We start from the raw sequence: 23,659 nt of genomic DNA, 5'->3' as shown, positions 1-23,659 counted from the left end.
GATGTATAACTCCTGACTCACTATGAATCATCATATAATTCCAACACAAATCAAGGTGAACCCAGAAATGTGCACTAACCGTTTTGTATTTATACCACATTGATACACATGATCTTTGTGGCTGAAGGTCAATTCTGCCAGATTCTCTGTGTGGTGAAATGGTGTGACACACTGAGAAAACCAAGAGTTGGGACCCTTGATGAAGCTGCCTCAGTGACCCTATGATCAAATGTGTTGTTTGATTCCACAGGATTGTAGCCGAAGATGAGTTTTAATATTGACCAGAGCATTTCAACAACAAATCCTCTGTCCAATCCAGAAGCAACCTCAACAGACGCAATGACAGATTCTCAAAAGGTAACGATTATCGATTCTATCTTTTTAATCAATGGGTTTTATCATGCTCATGCACAGCAATCTGGGTGTCTTGTTTGATATACCCAGCTGAGAATATTTTGCAAGACCCCAGTACTGTTGTGGATGAGCAAAGGTTGGAGAGGTATGCTGTTAAACGCAGTATTATTGTCTGTCAAATTTGGCAAGGCTGCACATTAGTATAGAGGCATCATAGAGTGTCCTTCAGCAGTGTTAGGAACCTGACACTGGGATGAATTCCAGATTCCAACTCTGTACCTTAACTGTGTCAATCCTGGAATTGTGGTGCTCAGTTAATAGCACTGAATGCCCACAGGAGGCAAGATTAGCTTGCTGGTGGAAGCAGCAACATTGGATCATGCCACAGAGGTTCAGTCTTTGCGAAGGAGAGCAGCTGGGCCAAAGAAAGGTAAAGCGCACGTTCTACCATGGAGGGCCCAAATAACTCTCAGCCTTAAAACAGGATCTCAAAGTTTGTGAGAAGATTTGTAGCTCGGGTGCTCGTTGTTGTGGTTCTGTTCGCCGAGCTGGGAACTTGTGTTGCAGACGTTTCGTCCCCTGTCTAGGTGACATCCTCAGTGCTTGGGAGCCTCCTGTGAAACAGGAACCTTTCTTCAACTCTGTGTCAAACCTAAAACTGATGTGCGCCAAAGAGTTTGGGTTCACTGAAATTGTGGAAAAAAGATCTGCCAGCCTGCTCATCCACAGCATGGCCACATAAAAAACACAGAAGCTGGCCCGTAAAACACAGCAGTCAAGCCCGCCCACACATACAGAACACACTCTGTCTTGGCCAAACAGGCTCACAAAGAAACTAGACATGGCCAAGCTATTCCCAGACCAGAGAGTACACTTCCCAAACAGCCTCCACAGTAAAGCTCCCAGCCCTGATTAGCACTGCGCTCCCAATACCCTAAGGGCAGGCTCGATTCCCACTGAAACCAATACTGTGGAAACAAACAGGCAGACCGTGAGACCCCGGCAGACTTTACCTGCAGGAGGAACACAATGGACACACCTGGATGCCAGGAAAAGGGATATTTACACACATTCGCGTGGATGGGAAATACAATGAAGAATCCTCCAGAAGACATTCTCACCCACTCACGGAGACGGCTGGAATCTCCTGTGTCAATTACAAATGAATTGCTACTGCCGGACGCTTAATTAACTTTCATTCAATTTACTCTTCCTTTAATTGCTTTGTAATTTCCACCATTGTATTGTAACTAATTTATAATTATCACCTTTGTGTTGTACCTCTATAAAGCATGCCTGCACCTTCCATTCTGGGAGGCACATTCTGGCCATCAGTGCAGAGAATCAGTTCTGTGTCAGCCTGGTCAAATTTCTCTTCCACGATATCGCTTCGTTTAAATAAACCGCTTGTCAATTTCACCGTGATCCTCATTTGTGGTCTCTGATTCATTGGTTTCTTTGACAGAAATTGATATTCTAAATTCAAAGGATGGCACAGTAAGTCAGTGGTTAGCACTGCTGCCTCACAGCCCCAGGGACCTTGGATTCAGTTCCACCCTCTGTGTGGAGTTTGCATGTTCTCCCCTTGTCTGCATAGGTTTCGGCCAGATATCCTGGCTTCCCCCCCCACAGTCCAATGATGTACAGGTTAGGTGGATTGGTCAGGTTTAATTGTCCACAATGTCCAGGGATGTGCAGATTAGATGGATTAGCTATAGAAAATAGTGTTACAGGGATAGGGTTGGGATGGAGAGTTGGTCTGAGCCTGGGGTAGGACACTCTTTGGAGGGTCAGTGTGGACTTGATAGGCCAAATGACCTCTTTCTACACTGTAGTGATTCTGATTCTGTGGAATGCATTCTCCCTATCCCATGTCCGACAGGAGATTGTTAGGATATTAATTGATGATGAGGGGATTTCATATTTCCTATCGTTCACCAACTCTTTGAAACTGTTCCAGAAGTGTCAGACGCTTGAGACAAAATCTGGCCTCAATCCTGTGGCCAAATTCAATCCATTGTGACTTGTCCCCACTCTGTAGGAAAGGTCTTTCTGCTTGAAGAATCCCTACAATTTGGAAACGAGCTCTTCGGCCCAACAAGTCCACACTGACCCTCTGAAGAGTAACCCACCTAGGCCCATTCCCCTACTCTATATTTACCCCTGACTAATGCACCTAACCTACACATCCCTGAACACTATCGGCAATTTAGAATGGCCAATTCACCAAACCTGCACATTTCTCGACTGTGGGAGGAAACTGAAGCACCCGGAGAAAACCCACACAAAGAGAATGTGCAAACTCCACACAGAGGCTGGAATCAAACCAGGGTCCCTCACGCTGTGAGGCAGCAGTGTTAACCACTGAGCCACCGTGCTTCCCCAACCTTTAGTAATGCAGTCTGTTAAAAGCCATTTCTTATGGATTAGTTTATTTCCAGAGAAGCTCATCAGGCTATTTGACCACAAAAGCAGATATAAACAAGTCTGGTGCAGGTCCACTTGGCCACAAAAGCCTGTGGAGGCCAAGTCCCTGACTGGCTTTAAGACAGAGAAATGTTCTTGATTCGTATGGAGTTCAAAGGTTATGGGGAGAAGGCAGGAAAATGGGGTTGAGAAATGTATCAGCCATGATTGAGTTACAGAGCCGACACGATGGACCGAATGGGCTAATTCAGGTCCTATGTTTTATGATTGTGTAGGCCCTTGCACTCATTTCCCAACTGGGGGTCCTGATAGGCAAAGAAAGATCTGTACAATACTTTTCATACCCTCAGAGTGTCCCACATTTTTGCGAGTGAAGTGTAGTGTGGGTCTGTCGTGAATTGCAGTGATTCAAGAAGGCAGCTCACACTCACCATTTACACCCACTCCCCCAAGTCTCCATGTCCCTTTTTGCCTCCGATTCCCCGGATTGCACATTGAACTCAGCCTACAACCGTTCACCCCACCCCCAAGCCCTGACATTACACCTTAATGATGCCCACCTTATCCTCTATGGACTTCCTGTGGAAGCCGCGGTGATGGTCACTGTTATTAACTCCCCCCTCCATTGCCTACCATACCCTCTGATGATGTTCTGCACACCCCCATACACCTTGGGTGTGTCCCGTCACCATACTTATTCCCATCTCCACAAATGCTTCTCTTTTGCTGTCCTCCTCAGCTTTGACTCCCTACCCCTTTTGGCAAAGATTCTCCCAACTTCCCCCACAGGCCACACTTGCACCCTCCTTAACAATTAGTGGACATACCCCCCTGGACTGAATTCATCTCAGACATCTGACTGACTTTAATAAACAGCTTCTAGACTTGACTGTCTGGGCTCTGGCCATACCTTTGCAGCTCCCTGACTGATGGTATGTGATCTCCTGACTGCTGCTGCTGCTGCTTCTGGCCGTACGGACTGACTGTTGTCCACTACCTGGACTGATCCCCTAACAGTAAGCACCTCCGACTGATGGCTGACCATTAGGAGAAAGTGAGGACTGCAGGTGCTGAAGAAGAGCTTGTGCCCGAAACGTCGATTCTCCTGCTCCTCGGATGCTGCTTGGCCTGCTGCGCTTTTCCAGCACCACACTTTTCAACAACTGATGGCTGACCATTGCCAAGTTTACTAAGCGTGCTCCTGACTGATGGTATCCCCCCCCCCCCCCCCCCGCCTTGCTCTCCCCTGTTGGCTGCGAACTAGCCCCCACCCAGTTGCTGACATGTCCATTTGGTTGAATGAACATGCAGTGTATTTGGCACACAGAGAGCTGGCACATCATGTAGATGTTAGATTGGCGACTCAATGTGTTGTGGAGGCAGATGTTCCTCTCTCCTGTACTGACAAGCTTATCTGTCTGTCAGTATAAAATAACTCATCAGTATGGTAGTACCCGATAGCTGGCAGACTGGCACTTCAGCCAGAGCCAAACACTAACTAGCATGATCGAGTAAGGCAACGTGGGATATGCTGGGAGCATGCAGGTAGGTGCTAAGTGAGTGAGCGATACAAGAACCAAAGAGCAGCTCTGAGATAAAGCCTGGGCCAATGTGTGGGCTGGATGCCTATCCCTGCAGCAGTTTCTCAGTAGTGGTTGCCGATGCAACCTGTGATGTATGTTTGCACTTCATGAGTGGCCTGCAAGTCTATCAGTGAGACGCCATGATGATCATGAGGGGGGCGGCAGGTGCTAGATGGCAATGTCCATGGACAGGGGTTTTGTGCGGCTGCTGCCTCTGGATCAGCCTGAGATGGGGCTTGGCCTCGACAACATGGAGGCCCTTCGGAGCAAGTGGTGAGCTGGAGTCTTCAGATATCTGCACTAATTGTCACCTCAAGACTTCTCATTGTCGAGATTGCTCAGCATGTTTGCTAAAATAGGAAACTGAGTACTAATGAGGCAACCTGGGAAGGAGGTGAGGGCTGCAGATTAGGGTCGAGATTAGAGTGGTGCTGGAAGTGCACAGCAGGTCAGGCAGCATCCGAGGAGCATTTCAGAAGGGCTTTTGCCCGAAACGTCGATTTTCCTGCTCCTCGGATGCTGCCTGACCCTCTGTGCTTTTCAAGCACCACTCCAATCTTGACTGCTGCTGTAATCCCCCTTATTTGGCAACTCACTGCTGTGTAGTCAGAAACTTCACTGTTCATCAAAGTCATGAAAGATGCAATGAGATGCTTGCTTCTTCCCATATCTCTGATTTTAACTGCTCTACCATTGACAGCTGTACTTGTGCAACCAACTGTGGGAAGATCAGATGAATCTAGTCCAGCCTATGATGGACTGCAAGTAGCATGGAACTTGCAGTTGTTCCTGAGATCCAGACTTATTTCTGGAGTTACTCCTAGATTTTTTATACTTATTACATGAATAAGAAATGTTTGGAAGAATATAAGCCAAGCGCAGACAGGTAGGAGTAGTTTAGTTTGGGGTTATAGTTGGCATGGACTGATTGGACCAAAGGGTCTGATTCCATGATGTATGATGCTATGACTCTACGCTCCGAACTGCGAGATGTGCCTCTCAAACATCTAATCCAATTCTGCTGTAAGTCTCATACTTAGCTCACATTGCTCAGACCACGAGAAGATTCCATTCACTGTCTTTCCATGTCCTTTCAACCAAAGGTTTTCACTCCATGTTTCATACAGTGAACTTCGTCTTCCACTTATGCATCAATTCCACCAATTGAAGTTCTGCAACCTTACAAAACTTGGGCACATTGTTTTTATCATCCACAAACAAACTGCACAAATACCTTTTGGAAGTCCATATACACACGCCCATAGCATTAACCCCATCAACTTTCACTGGTATCTCCTCAAAAGAACTCCAACAAGATAGCTAAACATAATTTTCCCTTACCAAATTCTTTCTGGCTTTCCTAATTCATCCAAACTTGTGCATGTGACCATTAAATCTATCCTGAATGATTGCTTCTGGAAGTATCTCCACCATTTAAATTAAGTTGACTCATCTGTAGTTACTGATGTTTCCTTGCAACCATTATTGAACAAAGGTGTGCTATTTGCAATTTTCCAGTCCTCTGGCATCACCCCCATGTCCAGAGAAGACTGAAAGTTTATCACTTGTCCCTTTGGAAATGTCTACTCATTTCCTTCAATGGCCTTGGTTGAACCTCATCTTGTCCAAGTGAGTTGTGAACTTTAACTGCCAATACTTTATCCAATACCATCTGCATATCAATTGTGAAGTGATATAGTCACTGATTTCCTCCTCTGTCACCATGGCCTTGTCAGTAAGGGCAGATGAATACTATTCATTTAATATCTCAGCCATGTGCTTCTGCTTTCACTTGATCCCCAATTAAACCTACTCCTCATTTTACCATCTTTTTTTTATTTGGGATTGGTATTTTCCTTTGTTAGCTGTCAATATTTTTCATAATCCCTCTTATGCCTTTTCAGTTCCTTTCAGAACATTTTGTATTCCATTTGGTTCTCATTTTCTACCTGCCATAAGCACCCTTTTCCTTTTTATCTTCGTTTCTGACCCCTTTTTCAACCAGCAGCTCTGGATTATAATATCTTTCCCTTTTGAGGGAATATACCTTGACTGTATCTGAACCACCTCTACATCACTTCTCCTTCCTTCAGGGCTGACAAGTGTCAAATAACATTTATGCTATACTTAGGTCAGGCAATGATTGTCTCCAACAAGAGACAGAATCTATCTGCCACCCTGTGATGTTCAATAGCATTACCCTAATTACATCCTCTACAATCAACACCCTGGGAGTTACTATTGTTACACCACGGCGGTGAACCGTCCTGTTAATTAAACCAAACACTCAAAAAACTCACCTTGCCTCATAATCTGTTAAAGTATGAGTGACCGAGAGCTCCCAAATTCCACTATTTAAAGAAAAGAATATCAATTCATTCTTTAACTCTAAAAGTGAACATTTAACAACTATTTACAACTCTAAGCCCCCTTTCTCCTAACTGCGTATTATCTGCTTCTGTCGAACAATATACTGTTCCAATAAAATAAAGAGCCTTATTAAAATTATTGAATTGAGTTTAACTGAATTTATTGTCACCTGGACCGAGGCACAGAGAAAAGCTTTGTCTTGCGAGCAATACAGGCAGATCACAGAGTTAAATAGCACAGATAGTAAATAATAGGTAAACAGCAACAAACACACAAACACAGGTTCAGGCGAATGTTAAGAGTTTGTGAGTCCATTCAGTATTCTAACAACAGTAGGGTAGAAACTGTTACAAAACCAGCTGGTGCATGTGTTCAGGTTTCTGTACTTTCTCCCCGATGGTAGAGTTTGTAGAAAAACATTGCCAGGGTGGGATGGATCTTTGAGAATACTGGCAGCCTTTCCTTGACAGTGGGCCTGGTAGATGGATTCTATAGATGGAAGGTTGGCCTTTGTGATTGTCCGGGCCGAGTTCCCCACTCTCTGTAACCGTCTCCAATCTTGAATGGTACAGTTGCCATACCAGGTAGTGATACATCCAGACAGAATGCTCTCGATGGCGCCCCTATAAACGTTGGCAATGGTATTCTCCGTCATGGCAAATGTCCTCAGCTGTCTGAGGAAGAAGAGACGTTGTTGGGCCTTTATAACCAGTGTGTCCACACGGAGAGTCCAAGAAAACTTGTTGTGGATGACCACTCCCAGGAGCTTGACACTCTCCACTCGTTCCACCTCTGTGCTGTTAATGTATGAGGGGGGCATGAGTAACATCCTGCCAAAAGTCAATAATGAGTTCCTTGGTTTTGCCGGCATTGAGAGCTCGGTTGTTCTCAGTGCACCATTTTTCCAGGTCTTCTACCTCCTGTCTGTAGTCTGTTTCGTTGCTATTTGAGATTTGACCAACTATGATGGTGTCATCAGCGAACTTGTAATAATGGCATTAGTCTGGTATTTGGCAACGCAGTCATGGGTATACAGTGAGTACAGTAGGGGACTGTGTGCGCACCCCTGGGGGGGCTCCAGTGTCGAGTGTTAGTGAGGATGAAATATTGTCCCCATTCATCAGTGATTGTGGCCTGTGGGTCAGGAAACTGAGGATCCAGTTGCAGAGACTGGGGCTTAGTCCAAGATCACTAAGTTTAGTAATCAGTCTCGAGAGGATAATAGTGTTAACGACTGAACTGTAGTCAATGAGTAGGATTCTTATGTAGCTGTTCTTGGTGTCAAGATGTTCTGGAGGAGTGAAGGGCTATTACCTCAACTTAATTTCAAAACCATACAGTGGCTGTCATCGTCGGTGTCTGTCTGTCTTTTGTCTGAAGATCTCCCTGGGTAGCCTTCTGTCTTTTTACTGTGAAGTGTTTCATATGAGAAAAGGTACCATTGCTAGGGAGTATTTTTGAATGGCAGTCTTTCTTGATGGCAGTTATTCTTTCTATGGAAGTTACTCTGTCGATGAAAGTTGATCTCTCTGACTTTCAAAATGCCTGCGGTTTTTATACCCAAAAGATTGGATTGTCTCATTGGTTCGAGGTTGGCAAAAACAATAAATTCCAACGCAATTGGGTTTTAGTGTCTTGGGGCATAATTTAAAATATTGGTTAAATTCGAATTGTTGTCAAAACAGCATCCAACTCAAGTATCTATTTCACAGCCAAATCTTACATATTTGCAATTTTCCAGTACACTCTGAGGCAGCTAGCTGGTCATATGACAGGCGCTTGTAAACTCTCAGTGCAAAACAGCATTCACTCTCTCTTAAAGGTACAGTACATACTTCAACTTCATAACATTATTGACGAGAAACTGAAATGGACTAGCCATATAAATACTGTGGCTACAAGAGCAAGGAATCCTGTCGCAAGTAAATCACCTCCTGACTCCCTAAGGTCTGCCCATCATGTATAACGTTTAAATTGGGATTCTGATGGAATACCCCTCACTTATCTAGAAACGTGCATCGTCAACAACACTGACCAGGCTTAACACCATCCAAGACAAAGCAGCCCATATGATTGGCACCCCATCCAATACCCAGTAACAGCAGTGTGTGCCAGCTACAAGATGCACTGCAGAAACTCGGCAAGTTCCTTCAACAGCACTTTCCAAAACCATGACCACTGCCATAAAGAAGGTCAGGAGCAGCAGATGGATGGTAGTACCACCATCTGCAAGATTTCCTTAAATCCTCACACCATTCTGACTTGGAAATATATCAATGTCGCTGCCTGAAAATGTTAACAGCATTGTGGGCATACCTATATCCCATAGACTTTGTATTCAAAAAAGCTACTCCCCCATCAGCTTCTCCGGGGAAATTTAAATGGATAGTAAATAATGGCCTAGCCAGCAACCATCATGTCCCGTGAACAATTAAAAAAAAACTCTCACTCCTGCTCCGTTTCTTGAACCATGTAACTTGCTCCATCTTCTTATTTTTGAAGGTGATAGCCTAATGCGGTTATCACTGGGTGGTTAATCTAGATGGGTAATGTTCTGGGGACCTGGATTCAAATCCTGCCATCGGTAGATGGTGAAATTTTAATTCAATTATAAAAAAACTACATTCATTGTCTAATGATAGCCACGAATCAACTTTCAAAAATACTTCGTTCACTAATATTCTTTAGGGAAAGAAACTGCCATCCTTACCTGGTCTGGCTTACATGTAACTCCGGGTATGTCGTTGACTCTTAATTGCCCTTTGGCAAATTAGGGATGGGCAATAAATGTTGGCTTAGTCAGTGATACCCTCATTCTGTGATGAAGAAGGCAAGAAAATGCTCACTAGGGCATGGCACCAGGAAGAATTTGGAAGCTGGTATAAAGAGGCACATTCAATGTGGATGACAGTGTGGCTACTTCTTGGGAAGGGACACAGCAGCAGGGGTATGCTATTTGACCCTCCAACTCTGCTCCATCATTCAATAAGAAAATGACTCATCTGTTTTTTTTCAGCTCTACTTACCTGTCTGCCTCCATAACCCTCGACCCCCTTGACAAGCAAAACTCGAAATCAGCCTTGGATGTGTTTAAGGGCCCAGACTATTTTCTGAGGAAGAGAATTCACATTGTAATGACCTTTGGAGAGACTGACCTTTGTCCCCCTCAACTCTGTTTTGATTTTAACTAAGATCCCTAGCTTTCATCTGCCCCACAAGAGGAATTTTCATCTTGGTCTCCACCCTATTTGGTCCACTCAAGATCCAATTATTTTAAATTAGATCATTATCTATTCTTCTAAACTCCAATTTAAATAAGCCAAACCTGTTCAACTTTTCTAATAAGATAAACATCCTCGGAGTGAATTGAATGAAACTTCACCAACTTGCTTCTAATGTAATTATAACTTTTTCAGGTCAGGAAACCACGCCTGTACACAATATTTCAGATATTGTCTCAGATGCCTTTTAAACAGGGAAGTGATTTTCTAGTTTTCCCGCCGAAATGGACAAGTTCACCTTTACTGAGGTGACACTCCTTCTGCTAAATTTGTGTCCACTCATTAAACTTGTCTATATCCTTTTGCAGGCTCTCTAACTCCTCTGGACAACGTGTTATCCAAATTATTTTCTTTCATTAGTAAATTTAGCTACATGGTCCATCATCCAAATCATTGATATAGCTTGTAAATAATTGGGGATCCAGCATTGAACCCTGTTGCACTACATACAGCCTGACAACTCTTTTTTAAGGGTCTACCAGCTATCCTTAAAGGACTGTCATGTGGGAGCTCATTGGCCCCACAAAATTGGATGTTTAAGAATGAGTGCTCTTCCAGGCTACATACAATATACCCTGGCCAGTGCCAAATCAGACTGGAGTTTTACTGTGTGTGTATTTTGGGGTGTTGTGTTCCGATAATTGGCCTTTTGGTGTTTTGAGCTTGGTGTCATATTAGATATGTATGAGTTTACCAGCAGAATGTTGTTTAATGAAATATAAAGCTATTTCTCTTAATGCACTGAGTTTACTTCTGTATAAAACTGTAACTGGTCCAGTCTGGTATACCACTGCCCTTCAGTAAGAGCTGAAGGTGACTGATAAACAGTAATTGTGGGAAGGCTGCTGCCTGAATGCCTGCTGCTAACAGTGTGTTTGTTACAGGTTGCATGTCTGCAGGCACAAGGAGATGAAGCATTAAGAAAAGAGAACTATGAGGAGGCTGTGCAACATTACACCCAGGGGCTAATGCTGGATGCCAAGGATTGCCAGTTACTGTCATGCCGTGCCTTGGCATTCATTCAGATGAAACAATATGAGGCTGCAAGGTTGGATGGAGAATTCCTGATACAGATCCGGCCAGAGGCTCCACAGGTCAGGTTTCTTGGAAACGCATGTTGAGAAAATACGCTCTACTAGTTGAAACGTTATGGGGAAAGAGCTCTTTGAAAGCTCATTCTGAGTCTGTGCAAATCAAAACTCCTGGTCATTCCTCAGGAACTCTGGTTCCAGCTACCTGCCCATGACCTAGTTTACAACTGCCGTTGGGTAGACATAGCACCATTTTTCCTGTAAACACCATGTTCCTTTACCATCACCAAACATGATGTTAGAATTCCAGCCGCCGACTGTGTTAGTCTGTGTTAGTCATACATAGCGGATGAAGTTGTGGCAGCATCTTGTATTGTATTAACAGCACTCAATCTTCCTGGACTAGCCCTTTACTTCATTATTCACAAAACATGGTACAAATCTGGGTTCAAATGTCAGTGGCTACGAAATTTAGGGAATGAAGAAAATTAAAGTGAGTATTACAAAGAAAAGACAGGGGCTCTGCAAGGCATTTCAACTTCTTGGAAGCTTCCGTAAACACCAAACGCACAATGGGTTAGCTAGTAGCAACCAAAGTACAGAGAAAGGAAACTCCCCAGTAGACCTGAGGCTGCAGCTGGCCAGCTCTGTGCCAGTCTATGGTAAATGCTTGGAAGAAGTATACCTTGTAATTGTATTAGATGGCACTGGTAGCTGTCTCTTGATTTAGCATTACATGGTGATACCACCTCTCCCAACTGCCTCCCTGTACCCCCGACTGTCCCAATATAGTTGATGAGGGAATCCATTTTCTGTTTTGAAGCCTTCTCTTAAGATTTTCTTAAAGGCTTTATTTTTATTTTCATGGTTTTTTTTGGTTTTGAAGGGTTCTCTATCACCTCTTACTAATTCCTCTCTTAGGTAAAACAGTCTCATACCTTTTGGATTTGTATTGTCATGTGGGGAATTTGCACTTTAGCAGAAGCAGAATTAGAAGAATTCATCAATATCCTCAATAGTCATCACCACTGTGTTAAATTAAACTCACAACAACAAGGAAAGCATGAATTTTCTAGAAACTGCAGTACTTACATTGGCACAGAAAAGAGGCATAAGTTAGCAGCAGAAGCTTTCCTTTGAAAAAAAACCTGATAGAAACCTTCACACCCTGTTGAGGTTACAGCTAAGCAGTTGCATGTTCATCTCTAACAAGAGCAGCATGGTGGTTCAGTGGTTAGCACTGTTGCCTCACAGTGTCAAGGATCTGGGTTCGATTCCAGCCTCGGGTGACTGTCTGTGTAGAGTTTGCACGTTCTCCCCATGTCTGCATGGGTTTCCTCCCACAATCCAAAGATATGCAGGCCAGGTGAATTGGCCATGCTAAATTGCCCATTGTGTTAGCTACATTAATCAGAGGGAAATGGGTCTGGGTGGGTTACTCTTTGGAGGGTCGGTGTGGACTTGTTAGGCCGAAGGGCCTGTTTCCACACTGAAGGTAATCTAATCTAATCTAAAAGTCATCGCTTCTTAAATAATTCAAGCTGTGAGAGAAACTTTGCGATGTGACAACACATAAATGCAAATTGTAGTGAAATAAAACTATTCAATGTTAAATTATCTAAGTGACACCGTATTCATTTCAATACAGAACATTTGTAGGTTTAAAACTGCTCTTCCCCATCTTCTAGTGCCCTCTCTCCTCTCTGCATCCTCACTCTTCCACAACCATATTTCTCCCAGTGCCTTCCTTCCTGTCACCCACTTCCTTTGTCCCAGCAGCCATACTGTATCACTGCTCCTGCAGTCACCGGCTCATAGACTCAGAGCCAGCTTGTGACTGGGGGGAGCACCCACTCAGTAATTTTGTCAGTTCCACCTATGGTAGTTGGGTTAGACATTGGGGGCAATTTTCTAAGGTGGCTTGCCACTGTGTATTTTGACCAGGGTCAGTGGTGCCTTGATGGTGGGAGAAAAGGGGCTTTTTTTGACTGATGAATGTCCTGCTGTGCCTTGTTTCTTTTAATGCCATTTAAAGCACAATATGTTGGGGTTAACATTAAAGTTCACCAGGAATTGTAAAATAAATGGAAGATTGTGGATTGGCTGCCTTCTATATGACTTGTCAGTGGCCCTTTCTGTTAACAATAATGAAATCAAAATATATCTGGATGTAGTCAGAGTGATTGATTCATTATTATGCATTCTGCACTGATACCCAAGATTAAAGTCATTCTTATTATATTAATCTACATTGCACTGACATTGTTACAGGATTTTTGGCCAATCCCTTGATGAGAATTCCTGGGTCTGGATCTGGGTCTGGGTCTGGACTGGGCACTAGATCAGGATAGCCATGGTGTTGAGGTGTGGCAGCTATTCCCAACTTCCTGTCTCATTTTCGTGTCATTGTTTTCAAAGACTGTACATTTCCAAGAGCACATAATAACATTGACGGTACGGTGGCTCAGTGGTTAGCGGTGCTGCCTGACAGCACCAAGGACCTGGGTTCGATTCCACCCTCGGGTGACTGTCTGTGCGGAGTTTACATGTTCTCCGTGTCTCTGTGGGTTTCCTCCCACAATCCAAAGATATGCAGGTTAGTTGGATTGGCCATGCTAAACTTCCTATAGTGTTCAGAGATGTGTAGGTTAGGTGCATTAGTCAGAGGTATGTGTAGGTTATTCTTGGGAGTGTCGGTGTGGACTTGTTGGGCTGAAGGGCCTGCTTCCATACTGTCCTTGAACCTGCTGTCTACAACCCTCAGACCCAAGGGTCTGAAAGAGCACTACAACAAAGTGGATAGTCACAATGGTAACTGCATCCTTATTTGTGCTGATCCCTGTATTTCTAATTTCCTTAGATTTCAAAGCATTGTTCACCTTAACCTTGAATGTAATTAATGACAAGACAGCCTGGACAATCAGGTACAGGTTTGGTTGTCTAATGCTTGGACAAGTAGTGAGAGAATATTTGCCTCTTCCTTTCTGATATTTAAACCCATTTGAACTGAAGGCCATAGATGATTGCTCAGACAATACAACTCTCTGAATCCTTGTCTGTTACTGTGCTGATAACTTCTTTCTCGTCCTCCATTGCAGAATCATTATTTGCTGTTCCTGGCTAACAGATACCTTGGCCATCTCCAAAAGGCTTTCCAGTCTCTACTTCGTTGTTTGGAGCTTGATTCAATGCATCGGAATGAGATTGTGATAGACCTTTACAAAGCCACCAAGAAGCTGTGTAAGATTGAAACACACGACAAGTGCTGTGATGAGAAAGGTACAGAGCCCTCGCTTAATATTATAGTCCAAATCATTCTGTCCAATACACAGAACAAGTGTAGACAGGACTATAGATACAGTTCCCTCTTTGTCCAGTGTCTAACAATGCACTGACATGAAACCAGCAATGCGAGGAAGAGTAGCTGAGGCCTGCTTTTGATCTGCTATTTGTCAGTGTTCCAGTCCATGATACGAGTAAGTTAACTTTTATTGTTTGTAAAATGAAAAGCAGTGAGTTCAGTCTGATGACACTTTAGAACAGGCAAAATGGAGCCACTCGTGGGATGGAATGCCTCATTTTCACGTGGTTTCCTGCTAGGAGTCATCACTTCTGATGTTGCCATCTTCCCATTTTGAAGTTCGATAACATGTGACTCTCCATCACGGCCTGGCAGCTATTTATCTGGTGCTGTTGTTTGTCACTGTGGATGGATGGATGCACACCTGGAGCAACAAGGAGCATATCTAGATTTTGTCTCCATATTCTTTTGCATGATGACATAAGTAAACAAACTGACAAGACAAAGGAGTCATTGCAACCGTCATAGCCAATCGCCTGACCCCATCACAGCCCATCCCCCAGCCCTCTGACCCCTTCCCCAACCCCCTGACCCCATCACAATCTGAATTCCGACCCCCTGACCTCATCACAGCCCATACCCCAACACATGACTCTTGAGACTCTCTACAGTTGACGATTTAACCAATATTATTAAAGGCTTTTTTCTGAAAACTTCATAATCTTGAATGAAAGCTTTCTTCCTAATAAAACTATTTCCTTGAATTTTAATCCTCACTAAAACTCACTTGTTTTAGTGAGGTATACCTCCCATCTCTCTCTCAGTCAGGCTTTCCTGTATCTCACCCAGCAGGGAAAATTGTCTTCCCTGTCTTGTGGAAGGTTTGAGGCTTTGGGGCATTTAATCGGATATGGTCAATAGATTTATAGGTATGAAGTGTGTTACTGGAGATAGGAATAGTATGAGAAAGTGCTGTTGGGTGGAAGATCATGAGCGACCGAGGTGACTGGTGGGGCAGGCTCAAGGAGCTGATTGAGCTACTTCTGGTTCTTTTTCCTATTTTTCTGCTTTTACATTACTGATCAATCCTGGGCTGGATAATTAATTACTTGTTTGTGGCCTCATCCTGCTATTGCCAGGATGAAGCCAGCTTCTGGTGGGTCTCTTGCTACATGGGGAGCATGACAAGTAATCTGTCTGGGCCGCGTATGATTGCCAGCTTTCAAAGGCACACGGGGACTGATCGAGGGACTCTGCTTTGGAAAGTTAAGTAAATTGTAAGTCATGGTAGTTTTTGACGTTCTTGAAATATCTATTTCACTGCTGTTCAGGTCTCGACGAGCTCCTTCTGAAGATTGGGTACCTGCTCTGTGATGCTGCACTACATGAGCTCTGCATTCAGCTGGTCAGCTCAGCTGTACAGCTTTGTCAGTCAATAATGAGTGATTCACTCCGCATGCAGTTCCACCTGATCCATGCGAATTGTTATTCAGCAACAAACCAAAAGGACATGGCCAAAACAGCCTATGAAAACTGTCTGAAGTTGGCCGTCAAGCTGAGCAGCACTCAAGAGCAAATCAAGGTACAAACTGCTAAGTTCTGCTAGAAGGTTACAGACCTGAAACATTAATCCTGTTTCTCTACCCACAAGTGTTGCCAGATTTTCTGCTTTTCTCTCTTAACTCATGATGGGGTGCAGTTCTCTGGGCATCAGTCGCATTCCGTATTTCTAAATCACCTACTCTTGTAGCCAAGAGCCACATTGTCAATGCAGGTCGATTTTGCAATTGCAACTATGTTCGGAACTGGAGGATTAGCTGTTGCTAATTAGGATAAATCTTCTTTGTCACCTATTTAGGTGATTACTATGTTTACACCTATTGAAAATCACATCTCGCTCAATCTAACCAGATTAAATTAATCCAGTCTTAAAAATCACACAACACCAGGTTATGGTCCAACAGGTTTATTTGGAAGTATAAGCTTTCGGAACGCTGCTCCTTCGTCAGGTAGCTGTGGGGCAGGATCAAAAAACGCAGAATTTATAGCAAGAGATCACAGTGTCATGCAACTGATATGATATATTCAACAAACCTAGATTGCTGTTAAGTCTTTCATCTTATAGAATGGGTTGCAGGTTTCTGTTCATTAATATGTAAATCCTAGAATTTCTTTCAAGTCACGTTCTTGAAATAATTTAAGGTTATATAATAAAAGTGTCACCTCAGCTCAGACAATGCATTAAAGGTGTGAGGTTAGAATCTGACTGGATCCTGACCTTGAGACAGACTGGTTCTATTTCAAAAGTAGGAACTTATAAAATGTCACATGGACTGACTGCCTCCAGATTGTGTGTTTTTTGAACAAAATAGAATGTAGCTGCAATTACAATTCAGCAAATCAAATTCACCCCATGGACTTGTATCTGTGCAGGTATGAGAGAGAGAGAGAGAGAGAGTCTGTGTGTGTGTAGGGGGTGGAGGGCAGTGTGCGAGTGTGCATGTGAGTGGGTGATTGCGTGTGAGAGTATGTGTTTGTGTGTGTGTGCTTGATAGAGTGTGAGCGTGAGTGTGACTGAGTACAAGCCTGTGAGACGGTGTGTGCATCGGTGAGAGTGTTGGGGGTGTATGTGTGTGCCTGAGAGAATGAGAGAGGGTCTGTGTGAGTATGTAAGAATGTGTGTGAGAGTGTATAGTGTACATAGAACATATGACAGCACAGTAAAGGCCCTTTTATCATCGATATTGCGCCAACCTGATGAAACAATCTGAAGCCCATCTATCCTACACTATTCCATTTTTATCCATATGTTTATCCAGTGACCATTTAAATGCCCTTAAAGTTGGCAAGTCTACGACTGTTGTAGGCAGTGCATTCCATACCCCTACTACTGAGCAGAGAAACTACCTTTGACGTCTGTCCTATATCTCTCATCCCTCACTTTAAAGCTATGTCCCCTCGTGCTAGCCATCACCATCCGAGGAAAAAGGCTCTCACTGTCCACCCTCTCTAACCCTTTGATTATCTTGTATGTCTCAACTAAGTCGCCTCTCAACCTCCTTCTCTCTAACGAAAACAGTCTCAAGTCCCTCAACTTTCCTCATAAGACCATCCCTTCATACCAGGCAACATCCCAGTAAATCTCCTCTGAACCCTCTCCAAAGTTTTCACGTCCTTCCTATAATGCGTTGACCATTACTCCAAGTGCGGTTGCACCAGAGTTTTGTACAGCTGCAGCATGATCTCGCAGTTCCGAAACTCAATCCCTCTATCAATAAAAGCTAACATATTGTATACCTTCTTAACAACCCTATCAACCTGGGTGGCAACTTTCAGGGATCTATGTACATGGACACCGAGAGCTCTCTGCTTATCTATATGACCAAGAATCTTACCATTAGCCCAGTACTCTTTATTCCTGTTGCTCCTTCCAAAGTGAATCACCTCACACTTTTTCACATTAAACTCCATTTGCCACTTCTCAGCCCAGCTTATCTATGTTCCTCTGTAACCTGTAACATCCTTCAGCACTGTCCACAACTCCACTGACCTTAGGGCCATCCGCAAATTTACTAACCCATCCTTCTATACCTTCATCCAGGTCATTTATAAAAATGACAAACAGCAGTGGCCCAAAATGGATCCTTGCGGTGTTGTGCAGTCACCTGTAGTGTGGCATGAACCCAAGGTCCCGGTTAAGACCATCCTCACGTGTATCGAGCTTGGCTATCAGCCTCTGCTCAGCCACTCTATTTGTTGTGTATCCCGGAGTCTGCCTTGGAGGATGGTGACCGGAAGACCTGAGGCCGAATGTCCCTGACCGCTGAAGTGTTTTCCAATGGAGGGAACATCACTTCTGGTAATTGTTGCACAGTGTCCATTCATCTGGTGTGTATTGTCTGCTTGGTCTCGCCAATGTACCACGCCTCTGGCATCCTTGCCTGCAGTGTGTGAGGTAGACAACGTTGGCAGAGTAACATGAGTACCTGCCATGTACACGTGTAATGGTATCTGTGTCGACACTCTGACATGTCTGGCAGTGGTTTCCATGACAAGGTGGTACAGTCTTGTGGTTGATGTTGTCCTGAAGACTGGGCAATGGTCTGTTTAAGGCGAGAAATGGAGGTGTGAGGAAGGTCTTGGTGAGGTGCTCATCCTCATCGATAAGGTGTTGCAGGCTGCGAAGGACATTGCGTAGTTTCTCTGCTCCCAAAAAGTATTGGACAACGAAGGGAGGATGCTGCACTTCTCCAGCTTCCACCCGAAGCATATAAAAACAGCCATGTCTTATGGGCAAGCTCCACACATCCACAGGATCTGTTCAGATGAGGAGGAAAGCAACGGACACCTGAAGGTGCTGAAGGATGCCTCATAAGAACAGGGTACGATGCTCAACTCATCAACCAACAGTTTTGATGTGCCACAACAAGAAACTGTAATGACCTCCTCAGGAGATAGACACGGGATGCAACCGTGACCAGTACTTCCCAGGAACGGCGAAACTACGCCATGTTCTTCGCAGCCTGCAACACATTATCGAAGAGGATGAGCACCTCACCAAGACCTTCCCCACACCTCCACTTCTCGCCTTTAAACAACCAGCGGACCTGAAACAGGTCATCGCTTGCAGCAAACTGTCCAGCTTTCAGGGGAACATCAACCACAATACTGTACAACCCTGTCCTGTCAACCACTGCAAGACGTGTCAGAGTGTCAACATGGATACTACCATGACATGTTGTGCCCACATCCACCACTTCCTCGGAAAGCTTATTCCACATGTGAATCACCTCTGTGTGAAAAAAAAAGCCTCTCTTGTCATTTTAAAATCTCTCTCCTCTCACCTAAAAAATGTGTCAGCGAGTCTTGAAGTACCCCACCCTAGGGAAAAGATTGCCTATACCTCTCATTATTTTATAAGCTTCTATCAGGTCTCCTTTCAGGCTTCTATGCTCAGTGAAAAAGGTCCCAGCCTATCCAGCCTTTCTTTATAACTCAACCCTTCCATATCCAGCAACATCATGGTAAATCTCTTCTGACCCTTCTTCTGCTTGATAATATCCTTCCAAAATCTGGGTGACCAGTCCCGTACAACTGCAACATGATTTTCCAACTCCTCTACTCAAAGGACTGAGCAATGAAGGCACATTTGCCAAACTACCTTTTATCCACCATATCTATATGTGATGCAAAATTCAAAGAATTATGTACCTGCACATCTCGGTCTCTCTGTTCTACAACACTACCCTAGGTTACTACAGGAAGCGAGGGAAGAGGTTGCTGAGCCTTTGGCAATGACCTTTGCATCCTCTCTGTCCACTGGAGTAGTACCAGATGATTGGAGAGTGACAAATGTTATTCCCTTGTTCAAGAAAGGAAATAGGGATAATCCTGGGAATTACAGACCATTCAGTCTTACGTCAGTAAGGTAAAAACAATGACTGCAGATGCTGGAAACCAGATTCTTGATTAGTGGTGCTGGAAGAGCACAGCAGTTCAGGCAGCATCCAAGGAGCTTCGAACTCGATGTTTCGGGCAAAAGCCCTTCATCAGGAATAAAGGCAGTGAGCCTGAAGCATGGAGAGATAAGCTAGAGGAGGGTGGGGGTGGGGAGAGAGTAGCATAGAGTACAATGGGTGAGTGAGGGAGGGGATGAAGGTGATAGGTCAAGGAGGAGAGGGTGGAGTGGATAGGTGGAAAAGGAGATAGGCAGGTCGGACAAGTCCGGACAGGTTATGGGGACAGTTGCTGAGCTGGAAGTTTAGAACTAGGGTGAGGTGGGGGAAGGGGAAATGAGGAAACTGTTGAAGTCCACATTGATGCCCTGGGGTTGAAGTGTTCCGAGGCAGAAGATGAGGCGTTCTTCCTCCAGGCGCCTGGTGGTGAGGGAGTGGCGGTGAAGGAGGCCCAGGACCTCCATGTCCTCGGCAGAGTGGGAGGGGGAGTTGAAATGTTGGGCCACGGGGCGGTGTGGTTGATTGGTGCGGGTGTCTCAGAGATGTTCCCTAAAGCGCTCTGCTAAGAGGCGCCCAGTCTCCCCAATGTAGAGGAGACCACATCGGGAGCAACGGATACAATAAGTGATATTGGTGGATGTGCAGGTAAAACTTTGATGGATGTGGAAGGCTCCTTTCGGACCTTGGATAGAGGTGAGGGAGGAGGTGTGGGTGCAGGTTTTACAGTTCCTGCAGTGGCAGGGGAAAGTGCCAGGATTGGAGGGTGGGTTGTTTGGGGGCGTGGACCTGACCAGGTATTCACGGAGGGAACGGTCTTTGCGGAAGGCAGAAAGGGGTGGGGAGGGAAATATATCCCTGGTAGTGGGGTCTGTTTGGAGGTGGCGGAAATGTCGGTGGATGATTTGGTTTATGCGAAGGTTGGTAGGGTGGAAGGTGAGCACCAGGGGCGTTCTGTCCTTGTTACGGTTGGAGGGGTGGGGTCTGAGGGCGGAGGTGCGGGATGTAGACGAGATGCGTTGGAGGGCATCTTTAACCACGTGGGAAGGGAAATTGCGGTATCTAAAGAAGGAGGCCATTTGGTGTGTTCTGTGGTGGAACTGGTCCTCCTGGGAGCAGATCCGGCGGAGGCGGAGGAATTGGGAATACAAGATGGCATTTTTGCAAGAGGTAGGGTGGGAAGAGGTGTAATCCAGGTAGCTGTGGGAGTCGGTGGGTTTGTAAAAAATGTCATTGTCAAGTCGGTCATCATTAATGGAGATGGAGAGGTCGTTCGTAATTACAGAAGATCGTTCGTCCAGTCCTCAGCAAAGGACTCACCTTCATCCCCCTCCGTCCACGCATCAAGGAATTTAATACACGCCGTGATGTCGAACAATTCTTCCGTCGCCTCCGCCTCCGAGCTTACTTTCACAATCAGGACTCCCGCCCACCTTCCGAGGACCCCTTCGCCCACCTCCAACACACTGCATCCACCTGGACACCCCGCGCTGGCCAATTACCTGCCCTCGACCTCTTCATTTCCAACTGCCACCGGGACATTAACCGCCTCAACCTGTCTACCTCCCTCCCCCACTCCAATCTCTCACCCTCACAACGCGCAGCCCTCCAATCCCTCTGCTCCAATCCCAACCTCACCATCAAGCCAGCGGATAAAGGGGGCGCAGTGGTAGTCTGGCGCACTGACCTCTACACCGCTGAAGCCAAACGTCAACTCGAGGACACTTCTTCCTACCGCCCCCTCGACCATGACCCCACCCCCCATCACCAAACCATCATCTCCCAGACCATACAGAACCTCATCACCTCAGGAGATCTCCCACCCACAGCTTCCAACCTCATAGTCCAGGAACCCCGCACTGCCCGGTTCTATCTCCTTCCCAAGATCCACAAGCCTGACCACCCTGGCCGACCCATTGTCTCAGCATGCTCCTGCCCCACTGAACTCATCTCTACCTACCTCGACACTGTCCTATCCCCCCTAGTCCAGGAACTCCCCACATACATTCGAGACACCACCCACGCCCTCCACCTCCTCCAAGACTTCCGTTTCCCTGGCCCCCAACGCCTCATCTTCACCATGGATATCCAATCCCTCTACACCTCCATCCGCCATGACCAGGGCCTCCAAGCCCTCCGTTTTTTCCTCTCCAGACGTCCCCAACAGTACCCTTCCACTGACACTCTCATTCGTTTGGCCGAACTGGTCCTCACCCTTAACAATTTCTCCTTTGAATCCTCCCACTTCCTCCAGACCAAAGGGGTAGCCATGGGCACATGTATGGGCCCCAGCTATGCCTGTCTCTTTGTTGGCTACGTAGAACAGTTGATCTTCCGTAATTACACCGGCACTACTCCCCACCTCTTCCTCCGCTACATTGATGACTGCATTGGCGCCACCTCGTGCTCCCGCGAGGAGGTTGAGCAATTCATCAACTTCACCAACACATTCCACCCTGACCTTAAATTTACCTGGACCATCTCTGACACCTCCCTCCCCTTCCTGGACCTCTCCATCTCCATTAACGACGACCAACTTGACACTGACATTTTTTACAAACCCACCGACTCCCACAGCTACCTGGATTACACCTCTTCCCACCCTACCTCTTGCAAAAATGCCATCCCGTATTCCCAATTCCTCCGCCTCCGCCGTATCTGCTCCCAGGAGGACCAGTTCCACCACAGAACACACCAGATGGCCTCCTTCTTTAGATACCGCAATTTCCCTTCCCACGTGGTTAAAGATGCCCTCCAACGCATCTCGTCTACATCTCGCACCTCCGCCCTCAGACCCCACCCCTCCAACCGTAACAAGGACAGAACGCCCCTGGTGCTCACCTTCCACCCTACCAACCTTCGCATAAACCAAATCATCCGCCGACATTTCCACCACCTCCAAACAGACCCCATTACCAGGGATATATTTCCCTCCCCACCCCTTTCTGCCTTCCGCAAAGACCGTTCCCTCCGTGAATACCTGGTCAGGCCCATGCCCCCAAACAACCCACCCTCCAATCCTGGCACTTTCCCCTGCCACCGCAGGAACTGTAAAACCTGCGCCCACACCTCCTCCCTCACCTCTACCCAAGGCCCTAAAGGAGCCTTCCACATCTATCAAAATTTTACTTGCACATCCACTAATATCATTTATTGTATCCGTCGCTCCCGATGCGGTCTCCTCTACATTGGGGAGACTGGGCGCCTCTTAGCAGAGCACTTTAGGGAACATCTCCGGGACACCCGCACCAATCAACCACACTGCCCCGTGGCCCAACATTTCAACTCCCCCTCCCACTCTGCCGAGGACATGGAGGTCCTGGGCCTCCTTCACCGCCACTCCCTCACCACCAGACACCTGGAGGAAGAACGCCTCATCTTCCGCCTCGGAACACTTCAACCCCAGGGCATCAATGTGGACTTCAACAGTTTCATCATTTCCCCTTCCCCCACCTCACCCTAGTTCTAAACTTCCAGCTCAGTAACTGTCCCCATGACTTGTCCGGACTTATCCTACCTGCCTATCTTCTTTTCCACCTATCCACTCCACCCTCTCCTCCTTGACCTATCACCTTCATCCCCTCCCCCACTCACCCATTGTACTCTATGCTACTTTCTCCCCACCCCCACCCTCCTCTAGCTTATCTCTCCACGCTTCAGGCTCACTGCCTTTATTCCTGATGAAGGGCTTTTGCCCGAAACGTCGATTTCGAAGCTACTTGGATGCTGCCTGAACTGCTGTGCTCTTCCAGCACCACTAATCCAGAATCTTGCGTCAGTGATGGGCAAAGCATTGGAGAGGATTTTGAGAGACAGGATTTATGATTACTTGTAACACCATAGTTTGATTAGAGGTAGT

General features: G+C 45.7%; 1 protein-coding gene across 1 annotated transcript in view; it reads left to right on the top strand.

The window, feature by feature from the left end:
* The first annotated feature begins 264 nt into the window (after window positions 1-264).
* The window catches only part of LOC140469286 (uncharacterized), a 70,214-nt gene continuing 46,819 nt past the window's right edge, over window positions 265-23,659 (top strand). The window contains exons 1-4 of the mRNA XM_072565628.1: window positions 265-357; window positions 10,900-11,109; window positions 14,145-14,325; window positions 15,679-15,929. Of these exons, the coding sequence (XP_072421729.1) occupies window positions 265-357; window positions 10,900-11,109; window positions 14,145-14,325; window positions 15,679-15,929 (735 nt within the window). The remainder of the gene's footprint in view (window positions 358-10,899; window positions 11,110-14,144; window positions 14,326-15,678; window positions 15,930-23,659) is intronic.

The sequence above is a fragment of the Chiloscyllium punctatum genome, chromosome 49 (assembly GCF_047496795.1).
Source record: "Chiloscyllium punctatum isolate Juve2018m chromosome 49, sChiPun1.3, whole genome shotgun sequence".
Classification (NCBI taxonomy): Eukaryota; Metazoa; Chordata; class Chondrichthyes; order Orectolobiformes; family Hemiscylliidae; genus Chiloscyllium; species Chiloscyllium punctatum.
The sequence above is the reverse complement of the archived record's forward strand: the minus strand, read 5'-3'. Positions and strand labels throughout refer to the sequence as shown.